General features: G+C 47.1%; 1 protein-coding gene across 2 annotated transcripts in view; it reads left to right on the plus strand.

Annotated features, from left to right (window-relative positions):
• Positions 1-696: 696 nt before the first annotated feature.
• Positions 697-13445, plus strand: part of RHEB (Ras homolog, mTORC1 binding) — a 45846-nt gene continuing 33097 nt past the window's right edge. The window contains exon 1 of one of the 2 annotated variants that reach the window (XM_041001976.1): positions 697-949. In XM_041001976.1, the coding sequence (XP_040857910.1) occupies positions 898-949 (52 nt within the window). In that variant the 5' untranslated portion in view covers positions 697-897. The remainder of the gene's footprint in view (positions 950-13445) is intronic. The other variant, XM_041001975.1, reaches the window with a different exon arrangement.

The following is a 13445-nucleotide window of genomic DNA, read 5'->3' on the forward strand; positions in this document are numbered from 1 at the left end:
AAAAAAAAAAAGGATGAAGCACGAAGCAGACGTCGGGCAACCCACAACCCACACACATCCCGCCATCGCCACGCACTTTGAGCCTTTTTAGGGCTCCGCGAGAGCGAGTCCGCCAAAGGGCTCCACGTTCCTCCAATCACGGCGCTTCCCGCCACTCGCCCCGCCCCGCGCTGCCCTCGGCCAATAGCTGCGGCGCTATCGTCTGTTTCTCCGCCCACTGCCCGCCCGTCGCCAGTTCGAAGCCTTCGAACCCCGCCAGCGCCCCGAAGCCGCAGCTTCGCAGGGATATATTTTTAGCACCCCGGGCGCGTCGTCCCGCCTCTGGTCCCGCCTCCTCGTTGTCTTTCCCCAATGGGAGACGGAGTTTCCGCCGCGTCATCGCACGGGCGGGCGGAAAACGCCCAATCAACGTCCGGAGAGAATTGGCGTAATTAAAAAGCGGCGGCGGAAGGAGGTGGGAGGGTCATGACGCAGCGAGTTTTGAGTCCTGACTTTTCCGGGAGCCTGTCGGCGTTGGCCTTTTTTTCCCTTTAAAGTACAGCGTGGTCGCGACGCGTCGTGCGCGCCCTCCGGGGGGCGGCGGCGGCGGGAGGAGCGGCGCTGACGCGGGCCCCGGGAAAGGGGGCCGGCCGCGGCGCGCGGTCACGTGGGCGTGTTGTGGGGGGAGGGGCGGCGTCGCGCGGTCGGTTCCGGGCGGTTGGAGCGCGCGAGCGAGCGAACGAACGAACGAACGCGAGCAGCCGCGCCCGCCGCCGCCGCCGGGCCTGCCCTGTATGCCGCTGTCGCCCGGCGCGGCCTCCGCCGATCGCCCTCAGCAGTAGCAGAAGCAGCAGCCGCCGCGGGAAGCGTCGCCGCCGCGGTGGATGTGGTTGGGCCGGGGCTGAGGAGGCCGCCAAGATGCCGCAGTCCAAGTCCCGGAAGATCGCGATCCTGGGCTACCGGTCTGTGGGTAAGTGGGCCCGCGCCGCTCGGCTGGGGGAGGACCTCGGCCCGGCTCATGGCCGAGCCGACCAAGTTTTTAGAGGCGGCGCGGCCATGTGCCGGGCGGCCCGGGCGGGAGCCAGAGCGGGCGGCCGCCGCGTTTCGTAACCACCATTTTGAGCAGAGGTGGCGGCGGCGGCAGCGGTCGGGGCGGCGACGGCGCCGGGCCGGGAGGAGGTGCGGCCGGAGCTGTCTGGGGGTGCTGGGGAGCGCCCCCCCAAGCCGGATCTGGGGCGGGGGGGGGGAAGGCGGCGGGAGCGGCCGGGACCGCCCGTCCTAGGTGGACGTCGCACCTGTCTCGGTCCACCTGCAGCCGCGACCTCCCGTCACCCCCACCGCCTTAAAATCACCCGGTGGGATCTTGACAAAGGAAACCGGCGCCCCTCGGTGAAGTTCAGCGTCTGAAACAGAGCCGGAGTTGGGCTGAGGGGTGCCGAGGGCGAGTTTCCCACCGCCGAGACCCAGGGACGCCCCCTCCCCCTTCCTGAGAGCCTGAAAGTGCTCCACATCCTGCCCGGGGCCAAAACAGGGAGAGAGCATGTTCTCATCTCTCAGTGCCCTATTTTTCTTAGTGAAAAAAAATATAATAATAAGGTCGGGAACCTGTATTCAGGCTGTCGGAGTCCTTCGAAAGTCTTCTTTTTTCTCCCTCAAAAAGATGACCCACGTGTGAAAGTGTCTCTGGCCGTGTCTGCTTTGCTGGGACTTGGGGGGCTGGCGCCTGGAGTGTCCGAAAAGGAGTGACAGCGCTGGGACTTGGCGGGCAGGGGTGGGGATCTGGACTGGAGTGAACGGGTTCTTGGTTTGCTTCCCTGCGTGTGTGTGCCCTCCGACTCCCCCGCTTCCCACCGCCGGTGCCAGGGCCCGTGTGCTCGGACCCAGAACCAGCTGCGGCGCGCTTCCTCATGCGCTCCCCTTCTCGGGGTCCGGGGCGCTGCAGCCCCCCCGCCCCCCGAAAGTTGGCTGGTGACAGCCCTGGAGGAACCCGGCAGCAGGCTGAGGGCTTTCTGGCAGGTGCCGCTGTGAACCTGCCAGCTGGCCTTTATTGGCTGGCTTCTCTGGGCTTCCTTGGCACCTGGAAGAGAGGGTCCGGGGCAGGCCCTGGCTGCCGAGTGCCCTCGGACGAGATAGGCAAATGGTAACTAAGAGAGAAGAGAGTGACCAGCACCTGGGCTACCTGGTTTCAGGCCAAGGAAAAGGCCTGCGGATTGTGGCTTTATTTGCACCTTGACAGTGTAGAAACAGTGATTCCGGTTTCAGTGAGCAAGCCCAGGCTCTGAGCACCGTTTGACTGACAGTGCTAACTTGGCCTCCGTGGGGATGCGGAAGAACCTCGGTCCTGGTTTTCTGTGTCCGCAGTCTACTCCATTTTCTCCAGCGCGGCGGGATGAAAGTACAGGAGAAGTTCGATTGTTTCCGGTTGTAGGTTTACCTTTATTATGAGCCAGGCTGTTTGGTAGTTGGTGGGGTCTTTGTAGGGAGGAAGGCTGACCTTCTGCCACCATGGTTCTGGTCACTCTTGTCACAGTTCTTCAGTGCTCCCACCTCTGGTCAACCTAAGCTGTCTGCAAACGGTGTTGTACTTGAGAAGTTTGGTTAGATGTGTCTGATGTTTTGTCACACTAAGCTGTTATCATTGACTGGGACTAAAGGATTGCAGGGAATGGCTAAGCTAAAAACCATGGTTTTTAAAATGTTCCCTTGGTTAAATATTTCATTGTGATTCCGAATACTTGGCATTGTGACTTAATTATTATGGACTTGGTTATTACACAATATAGCATTAACACTGTTGTAGTAACACTTGGTTTTGAAATTTTGGAGGGTTTTTGGAAAAAAATGATAAAAATCTGGATAATATAACTCGGATAGTTTATGCAACAACCCCCACCCTTACCACCACCACCTATTTTATCTTATTTGTTATTTTCCCCCCTTCTCCCCCTACCCCCGTATTTTGTCTTGGCATTTGCGATATTGAAGGTTCTAAGCACGCAGCCCCTGTAACGCAGTCTGACTGAAGGAGTGCCTTGCGTTGCTCCAGTTGTGGCCAAACGCACCAGCTCATTCCCATTCCACAATTCGCGCCCCCGTAGGGGTCGCTAAATCCAAGTGAACTGGAGGTGTAGTGTCCCCAAATTATCTTCAGTCTAGAACATCTTTCACTGGAATTTCACAAAGAGTTTGTTAAACTCCTTTCCCATTAGACTATAATCGGGAGCTTATCATTTGCACCTCTTACATGGGGTTGATAAGAGGATGGCAACATAGGAATCCAGGAGACTATAAGGGGAAATGAAACAATTGTGTGGTTTAGTGAAAGGCAATTCAGTGAAAGTACTAGAATTATTATCTTGCTAGAATACCATGGGGTGCGATCAGAGCTTTATTTGTCATTAGGGCTTTCCATGGCTAAATGCTACTTTAATTTCCATCACAACCTTATCCGTACTGAGCGTCATCCCCAAAGAAACCCTGCTCAGGAGCCCGCCTTCCAGTCTTTCCTTTCTCTTCAGCCTCTGGCAGCCACTCCTGGATTTTCTGTTGATTTGCATTTACTGATGCTGGGTGTTTTATGTAAAAGGGAGTCACGCTCATGTGAGCTCATGTGATCGTTTGTGCTGGGTGGCTTTACCTTGGTGAAATGGCTTCCAGTTTCATCCATGATGTAGCATGTGTCGTTATTTTGTTCCTGTTTATGACTGAGTAATATTCTGCTATGTGAGTGTGCCACATTTTTTTTTATGTATTTGCCAGTTGGATATTGGGTGACTTCTACTTTTTGGCTATTATGAATCACTACAAGCATGCTTGCTCAGGCTTCCGTGTGGACATGGATTTCCGTTTCCCTTGAATATTGCTAGGAGTGAAATTGTTGGGTCGATGACAACATCTCGAGGTTGAGGAACAATCAGACCATTTCCCAGAGCAGTTGAGCCTTTTTTCTTTTTTCAGGTTGATTTTATTTGAAAGGGAGAGTTAGGAAAAAGATAAAGAGGTCTTCCATCTGCTTGGTTCACCTCTCAGATAACTAGCTAAATGGAAGCCAGGAGTAAGCGTAGGGTTCCGTCTCCCGAGCTGACACGTTAACAGTGTGCTGGCTAGGCCTGCACTCTCAGGCTGCGCTGTCCTCCCTGGCGTCGGCTCACCCCACTGTGCTGTAGCGCTGGTCCCACAGCAGCAGGCTCATTTCACATTCCCACTGACAACAGTTGGTGGTTTTAATTTCTGCATGTCTTCTTCAGCATTGTTGAAAGCATCGCTTTCCAGCCTCAGTGTTTGTGAAGCCCCATTGTTTATTATTTGTAAATTTCTCCCATTTGTGTGTTGTTATTTTTGGTGGTGTTCTTTGGAACAGCTTTTAATTTTGAGGTCAGGTTCATTTATTTATTTATTTTGAAGAAAAATTTAAGAAACTACAATATAATCTGAGTTATATGAGTATGTTTTCTTGCAGATGTTTTATACATTGGACCCTTATGTTAGGTTTATGATCAGCTTTGAGTTCTTCCTGCTAGGGGTGCCAGGGAGGGGAGGGCTGTCCCTTTGTTCTTTGCTCATGGAGATCAGGCTGGCTGTATGAGCCCCTTTCATTATAAAGGCTGTTCTTTATGGGAAACATAGTGACCATGAGCTTGACAGTTCATGCAGGGACTCTTCCTACCCTTCAGTCTGTCTCCCTGGAGTACCAGTCGCTCACAGTATTGATTATAGCACTGTAGTTTCATAGTTTGTGAGGCTCTTACCTTTATTTATTTTTTTATGGTTTATTTTTATTGGAAAGGCAGATTTACAGAGAGAAGGAAATCTTCCATCCACTGGTTCACTCCCCAAGTGCCGCAACGACCAGAGCTGGGCTGATTGGAAGCCAGGAACTTCCTCTGGTCTCCCACACGGGTGCAGAGTCCCAGGGAGTTGGGCCGTCTTACACTGCTTTCCCAGGCCACAGGCAGGGAGCTGGTTGGGAAGTGGAGCAGCTGGGATTAGAACCGTCACCCATATAGGATCCCAGGGCATTCAAGGTGAGAACCTTAACCGCTACGCTATGGCGCCGGGCCCAAAATCATTGTTTTTTTTTTTTCTTAAGGTGTATTCATTTACTTATTTGAAAGGCAGAGAGAAATCCAGCTCTCATTTTTCCCATCTACTGGTTCATTCCCACATGGCTCCAACAGCTGGGCTGCGGGCCAGAAGTGCCATCCAGCTCTCCTGCATCGATGGCTGGGCCCAAGTGCTTAGACTGTCATACTCTGCTTTCCCAGGCACATTAGCAAGAAACTGGATTAGAAGTAGATCAGATAACGGCTCAAATTGACACTCCTATATGGGATGCCATCATTTCCATTGGCAGTTTTACCCACTGCATCCCAACCCTACCCCCTGCTATATCAGGAAATGTCTGATTTTCAAAAATGCAGCAGTCTCATTTGCTTCTGAATTTGTGTTATTTTAATGAAATACAAGAGGAAAATCCAGCTTCACACAGGTGTGTGGCTAGAAGGGGGTAGAATATTTTAATAGCTTTTCGGAAAAATAGATGTCCTTTGATTCTCCCTGAAACTCCATCATGAGTTAATAGTTTTTAAGATTTTCATTTCTTGGGCCCAGTGTTTTGGTAGAGCAGGGTAAGCTGCTGCCTACACCAGCGCCTCATATCACAGCACTGGCTCAAGCCCTGGCTGCTCTGCTTCTGATACAACTCTGCTGATGCATCTGGGAAAGCAGAAGCAGGTGGCCCAAATATTTGATCCCCTTGCCATCACTTGGGACACCAGATGGAGTTCCTGGCTCTTGGGTTCATTCTGGCTCCATCCTGGCCGATGTAACGGTTAGGAGAATAAACCAGTGAATAAGAGATGTTTCTCTCTGCATTTGAGATAAATATTCAAGTTTGTTTATTTACGCTACTAGAGAGGTAGAGATGCCCAGTCCCTGGGTGTCCACAGCAGCCGGGGCTGGGCTGGGCTGGGCTGGAGCCCAGAGCTGGGAGCTCAGTCTAGGCTACCCGTGTGAGAAGCCCTGCTGCCATCTGAGGTCTGCATTAGCAGCAAGTGGAGTCGGAAGCGGGATCCCTTGCTGGCCAGATGCCCTCCCCAAGGGTTCTCTTGAAAGTGACTGGGGTAAACGGTCTGAAATCATGCTAATGGGTTTGCCTGAATTTGTTACATTAAACACTGTTGCCTGCTTTATACTTTGAAGACTTCATAGTGTTATTTGGAAAATACTGATTCACTGTTAGGTAGCTCCTTGCATATTCACACATTTTAATGTACAGATATTTTTAAGTCACATTTAGAATTTTTTTTTTTTTTTAATTTCAAATGGCAGAATGACAGGAAGGGGATGGAACAGGAGAAATCCTCCACCTGCTGGGGACCTCCCCAGGTGGCCACCATAGGCGGGGTGGAGCAGGACCACAGCTGGGAGCCATGTCTAACCCTGCTGTGTTGGGGCACGCCAAGCCCCTGGGCCATCCTCTGCTGCCCTCTGTGTACATTAGCAGGATGCTGCATCAGAAGTGGAGGCGCTGGAGCTGGATCCATTGCCCAACCGGCTACCCCAGAATGCCAGCCCCTGGGAGTGATGTAAGCCTTCCAAAATTCTCACTTCCCTCTTAAAAGGGTCAGGCTTTATTTTTAGCTGCATGTGCCAGTTTTTTCTTGAATTGACAATTTCACAATTTAATTTCTTTAATATATAAGAAAGTTTCTGCTAGAAACCCATGATAGTTTGTCCGTCATTTTTGTAAGTGAGCAAATGCAGACCATGATAAAAGTTGCTAGCTCTGGCCATTTCTCAAAGCAGTTGCATGGGTGCTTTCTTCGGAGACAGCCATCATACCTATTATGGATCCAAGGAGCTATACGCACGTGTCTTGTTTTACCATACAGAATTTTAAAGGAGGAGACATGTGATTGGCCCACATCACAGGTTCCAGCTGCTTTCCACTCGCTGCGCTCTGGAGGCCGTGGTCTTGTGTCTCAGCTGACAGGAGCCTTGTCACCCATCTGGGAACCTGGCTCATCTCTGATTGCTGTGAGCATTTAGGGACGATTTCTGTCTCTTTACCTCTCAAGTAAACAGAATATTTTTCAGAAAGAATATTGGGCGTGGACATGGTGGCAGTGGAGTGGAAGCACGGCTTGGCATTCCCATGTCCCGTGTGGCAGTGCCAGCCCCCAGTCCCGATTCCTCTTGCCTTCGGATGCAGCTCCCTGCTGCAGCACCTGGGAGGTGGTGGGTGAGTGCCAGACCTGTGTGCAAGACAGAGCTGTCACTCTGCACTGCAGAGTACACAAAGATGTTCTTAGCAGTCAGAATTCTTAAAAATTGAATCATTTTTACTGCTCTCGCAGGGACATTGTTAGTGAAAATAGCTTTGGTTTTTTTTAAACTTAGAGCACCTAAGTGAAGAAACACCACTTGCTGCTTAGTTCCTAGCCTGCTGTTTTGCTTCGTGCTGAACTGTGCCAAGTTAGATGTCTTACTGTGTTTGCTCTGTAAGTGCAAACGTGCACAGTGTAAAAAGCAAATAGTATATTAGGATTGCTATGAAAGGAATTTTGACTTCATGAGCCCTTGAAAAAGTTTCAGGGAGACCCCAGATGCCTGTAGACCACACTTGAGCAGTTAAACTATGTATGGTGTGCTAAGATTTTGCTACTACCATTGTATAAACATCAATTGCAAGTGACTGCATCCTGATGATATTCAAGAGGATATGAATACTGTTTTTTTATTAAGATTTGCTTAATTTAATTGAAAGGCTGTTACAGAGAAGGAGGGAGAAACAAAGAGAAGTTTTGTTTCGTTTTACTGGAAAGGCAGATTTACAAAGAGGAGGAGAAACAGAAAGATATGCTATCCACTAGTTTACTCCCCAGATGGCTTCAATGTCCGGTGCTGAGCCAATACAGAGCCGGAAATTTCTTCCAGGTCTCCCACACGGGTGCAGGGTCCCCAGGCTTTGGACCGTCCTTGACTGTTTTCCCAGGCCCAGGCAGGGAGCTGGATGGGCAACTGAGACACAAACTTAGTGTCCATATGGGGTCCCAGAGCTTACAAGTGAGGATTTGGCCAGTTGAGTCATCACACTGGGCCAGAGACAAGTTAATTCGCTGGTTTACTCCCTAGATGACTGCAAAGGCAGGGGACTGGGCAATGGAGCAGCTGCAACAGGCCCAGTTCTGTAACATTCAATAGACCAGGCTGGTGAGGTAGGAAAGAAATTGGCTGATTAAAAAACAGAAGGAGGACTTGGTGCCATAGCTGTGCACTCATTGCTCTGCTTCCAAGACAGTGGCCTTGGTACCCTGCACCAGCGTGGGAGACCCTGAAACAGCTCCTGGTTGCAGATCAGTTTAGTTCCGGCCATTTTGGCCACTTAGGAAGTGAACCAGTGGGTGAAGATCTTTCTCTTTGTATCTCCTCTCTGTATATCTGCCTTTCCCCCCCAACCCCCCCAAAAATAGATCTTAAAAAGAAGAAGAAAGGGAGTATCCTTGTAAAGCGCGTTGCGAGGAGGGAATAGAATATTAAACTGGGGAGGTAGTTAGGAACTTCATTATTCAGGGCCTTGCAGTAACTTCAGGAAAGCATTTCTTCTGCAAAGTAAATACCGAGTTACCAAACAGTTGAACGTTAGGTATTTCTCTGCCAGTTGACTTAATGTCCGATTGTGTTGCTACTTGGGTGGAATGTTTTTGGATTTGGTGATGTTACTTAAGTTACACAATGTTATGTTAAGTGAAAATTGCTAAGGGTGGCAGCAATTAACATCCATATACTAATGATGTAGTTTGAACATGAAAGCCTCAGGATGAAATCAAAGAGCAATGTGAGAAATGACCACCTCTGCTTGTAGTTATGGAAGTCACAAATGTTGAGCACTTTCTTAGTTTAAGGTTCAGAATGAGTTAATAGCTTTAATATTATTCGTGAGTGGACTATACTTAGTTATTTGAGTAAATCAAAACTGAACTTGGACATGATTGTGCAATTTAAAACATTATGAAATCGTTAGTAATCACTTTGAACTTTTATTCTTAATTCTAGTTTATTGTGTAGTACCACACTCAGCAATTGGTGCTTATAATACTTACGGTCTATCTTAAAGTCAAACTGTAGCTGCTGAGTACTTATGGACAGGAACTGCTTGATTTGGAAATGTAACTATCAAACATAAAGATCCTTTTAATATTCTTAAACATATATTGGGCATGTGATAAAAGAATTTCCTGCAAAGCCTTGGAGTTTTAAATTGACATTAGTTTAGAACAGGCACTGCTAGAAGCCTTTTTATTGTGCTCTCTGGGCTAGTTAAAGCAGGGTGATTTAAGGGTGCTGATAAAACTGATTGCCAAGTGTGCCCTGCTTCCTTCATTTGCATGTTAACAGGAATAGAATTGATGTGCCCTTCTAATTTCTCTTGAGACAGCTGCTATCCTCTGATTTATTCCCTAAATGCCTACAATAGTGAAGGCTGTACCAGGGCTGGAGCTGGGATCTGGGAATTCTGTGCAGGCCTCCCACATGGGTAACTTGGAAGGAGCTCAGGAACTTAAGTGCTGTGTCAGGGTCTGCATTTGGGGGGAGCTGATGTCAGGAGGCAAAACTGGAAGTTGAATTCGGGTGTTGTGATGTGGGCACCAGGCAACTCAACCACTGGGCTTTATCTTCCTTCCTTCATTAGAGAGAGAGAGAGAGATCTTCCATTCATAGTTAGGAGTACGCCAGGGCTGAGTCAGTACCTTGCAGCTCAACACAGGTCTCCCAGGTGCAGGGCCGCGGGCTTGTGCTATCTCCACCGCTTTCTCAGGTGCATTAGCAGGGCACTGGATGGGAGGTGGAGCAATGTGACCTGAACAGATAGATGTTCATGTGGTTATGCTGGGGTCTCACTGGACCTCTTCAGGAACTTCAAAAAGAATTTGATACTCTGATAAGATGTGTGATCTTGCTTTTTGCAGGATGTTAACTACACAATAGCTTAGTAAGCTGTGAATGCCTTTACCCTTTGTCTCTGTTGCTCTGGTTTTCAGATTTTTAAATTTAGTTTTAATTAGGTTCTCTGATTTATGTGATTAAGTAAAAACATAAATGCCAAAAATTCATCTTTGGCTAACTTTCAGATGTGAGTTCAAGCAGGAAAGGAAGCACTGTGGAGGTTCCAATCCTTGTAGTAGGAAATCTTCCTGGGAAGTTTTCGACTTTTTCCTAAAAACAACAAAGTCATTGAAGAGTTTTAAGCAACAAATAGATTATCTATTCTAGAGGTTGACATACTTTTTCTTTAAAATGCCAGATAGTAAGTATTTCAGGCTTTGCATGCCATGAAGCCATCCAGCAGCCCAAGATAATAACATGTCGTCAAGTAGGTTTGGCTGTGTGCCAATAAAACTCAGACCCTTAAATTTTATGTTATTTTTACCTGTCGTGAAATACTATTGATTTTCACCTTCAGCCACTTAAAGATTAAAAAGTTGTTCTTAGCTCACAGGTAATACAAAGCCAGAACAGGCTGTGGAGCCAGTTGATTCCTGGTTCATAGTTGACTGGTTGAGTTCTTTCTTGCGTCTCCAATATAATGTTCAGAAGGTGGAAATAAGGGGAACCAAGCTGGCCCAGGCTAATTTAGACAAGATGAAGCAGACACACCTTTGAGATACTGGACGATAAAACTGTGTGAGGTGAAGAACTATTGAAGAATTGTCAGATTTCTAGCACAGAGTGCCTGAGTGGTAAATTTTGCCACTGGCTAAAATAAGAAATACTAGGCTAGGATCTAGTTTGGGGATAGACTGGAGTTACCAAACCTAGCAGATCCATGCGCTTGCCTCCCTTTGTGGATGCACCTGCTTTTAGGGTTGTGAGAATTTGATGCTCCTGGATCATCCTACTGGTGGGTAGCATTCCTCCTACTGTAAAGATACCTGTCGCTGTTGTGTCGCCTCAGAGAAAAGTGAGGTTGCGGGACCCAGGAAACTCCACCTGCTCACACTGCCACCTCAGTGGGACAAGGTCTTCACAACAGGGTGCTTCAGCTCTTCGCCCTTGAGGTGTGCACGTCTGCTTCCCAGACCTTTTCTTCTGTGTAACTGCTGAAGACACCTGCATGCTATTGAACTGTATGCAAAATGAGACCTATGGAAGTCTTCCTGGAGTTAAATTTATATAAATTTAGGAGACTTCATTTATACAGAAAGGATTTTCCTGTTTATTCCCTTAAGGCATTGTTCAAACAAATTCAATATGTATAATATAAACCATGTGGAATTAGATTGTTCTAATAGTCACATTAGACAAGTAAAAAGAAACAAGTGAAAATAATTTATATTTAATTTTGCCCAGAATGTCCTAAATATTACCGTTTCAGCAGTAGTGACTGTTGATACTTTCTGTTTTCTTTTACTGAATCTCAGAAACTTTGTGTAGGGCTCAGGCCATGACCAGCGCGACCAGCGCGGGGCCATCTGGATTTCAGGTGCTCACTCACGCTACACCTGCGGCTCCTGCGACCATTGATAGCATGAGCATCGGGAGGGAATTGATAAATTAGGTGAGCAGAGATTTGTAAGAACCTTTGGGAGAAATCTTCATGATAGGAGTGTTTGAAGCATTCATGCTGACTGATGAGTATGTTTTATTTTTTTGTCCCGTTTCCCTTGGGCTTTGTTATTACTAGCTTTGGTTCAAATTTAGTTTCATTTTCTCTAATATATAAAAGATTATTGTAATTTGAGAATTTATTTCTTTGCTTTTCTCCAGCTCTGATCTACCCTGATTCCTGCTGCTTTTCTTCTCCTCTTTTTACTCTCAAATCTAGAATAATTAGTTTGTTTTCCAGCATTTAATTTCTTGTGTGTTACTAGATGTGTCCTAAAACATCGCTTTTCTTTATCATCTGTTTCAAATGTCTTCAGGGAAACTGATCTGTGACCTTTCTGGACGGTATTTTTTTTTTTTCCTTTAGTTTAATAGCCATATCAATCAATAGAATTCTTCACTTAGCAACTCATTCATATGATAAACTTCTTTTTCTTGCTGGCATACTTTTTGTAGTATATTGCTTAGCAATAATTTTATGAGGCATTTTTTAAAAAAGATTATTTTTATTGGAAAGTCAGATCTATAGAGACTGAGAGAAAGCTCTTCCATCTGCTGGTTCACTCAGTGGCAGGTGAGCTGATTTGAAGCCAGGCGCTTCTTCCAAGTCTCCCAGGTGAGAGCGGGTCCCTGGCTTCAGATCAGCTCAGCTGCTCTGTCCATTGCTGCTACTTGGGGAGTGAGCCAGTGTAGGAGGACATTGTGACCCTAGAAGGTCAACGAGCACAGGATTACAGTTGATTGGATAATATTTGCATGAGAACAACCGAATGGCTACCTTTTTATACCTGATTGGATACCATTTGTATAAGAACAGTTGAATGGACAGTATGTGTGTAAGAACACTTGGTGGAATATACAAGACAAAAGGAGTTCCAAACAAAAGCATAGAAACAGTTGATGGGTTTTGTTAATGATGATGAGCTCAATACTTCCTCCCTTATCCCATATGACTCTCAGTGTATAAAGTCTGATGCCACTGGGCCCAGCGCAGTGGCGCAAGTGGTTAAGGTCCTCGCCTTGCACGCCTGGGAATCCCATATGGGAGCCGGTTCTAATCCCGGCAGCCCCACTTCCCTTCCAGCTCCCTGCCTGTGGCCTGGGAAAGCAGTCGAGGACAGCCCAAAGCTTTGGGACCCTGCACCCGCGTGGGAGACCCGGAAGAGTCTCCTGGCTTCGGATAGGCATAGCATCGACTGTTGCGCTCACTTGGGGAGTGAATCATTGGACGTAAGATCTTCCTCTCTGTCTCTCCTCTCTGTATATCCGCCTTTCCAATAAAAAATAATAAAAATAAATCTTTTTAAAAAAAAGATAAATAAGCAAAAATAAATTGATAGGACTTCTAGGCCAGCTCAATTCCTTAAGAAAATGTGGTATTTATTTAAAAAAAAAAAAGAAAAAAAAGTCTGATGCCACTAATAAACTTCGGCTTTTGACCATCAGTCAGGGTCCACGCGTGTCATTATCAGCTCCATGCACCAAGTCCATCGCTGCAGGACAGCGACAAGCCAGTAGATGGAAGATCTTTTTCTCTGTCTCCCTCTCTGTAAATCTCTTTCCAAAAAAGAATGAATGAATGAATGAATGCAACACATTTCCCATCATCCCAAAAAATTTCTTGTGCTACTTTCAAGTCTGCCGTCATCTGAGCCCTCACTCTCAGGCCATCTCCATGCATTTGTTTTTCTTGTTCTAAAATCTTACATAAATTGAATCATCTGAGATTCACCCATAGTGCTGTAAGTTTAAGTAGCTTTATCCAGTCACATGTTGTGATGGACATTCACATTGTTTCCAGCATATAATTACTGAGACTAAAGCTGTTAACATTTATATGTCAAGTGGATATGAAGTCA

Source organism: Ochotona curzoniae, unplaced genomic scaffold, assembly GCF_017591425.1.
Source record: "Ochotona curzoniae isolate NIBS_2020 unplaced genomic scaffold, NIBS_Ocur_1.0 scaffold_2476, whole genome shotgun sequence".
Lineage (NCBI taxonomy): Eukaryota > Metazoa > Chordata > Mammalia > Lagomorpha > Ochotonidae > Ochotona > Ochotona curzoniae.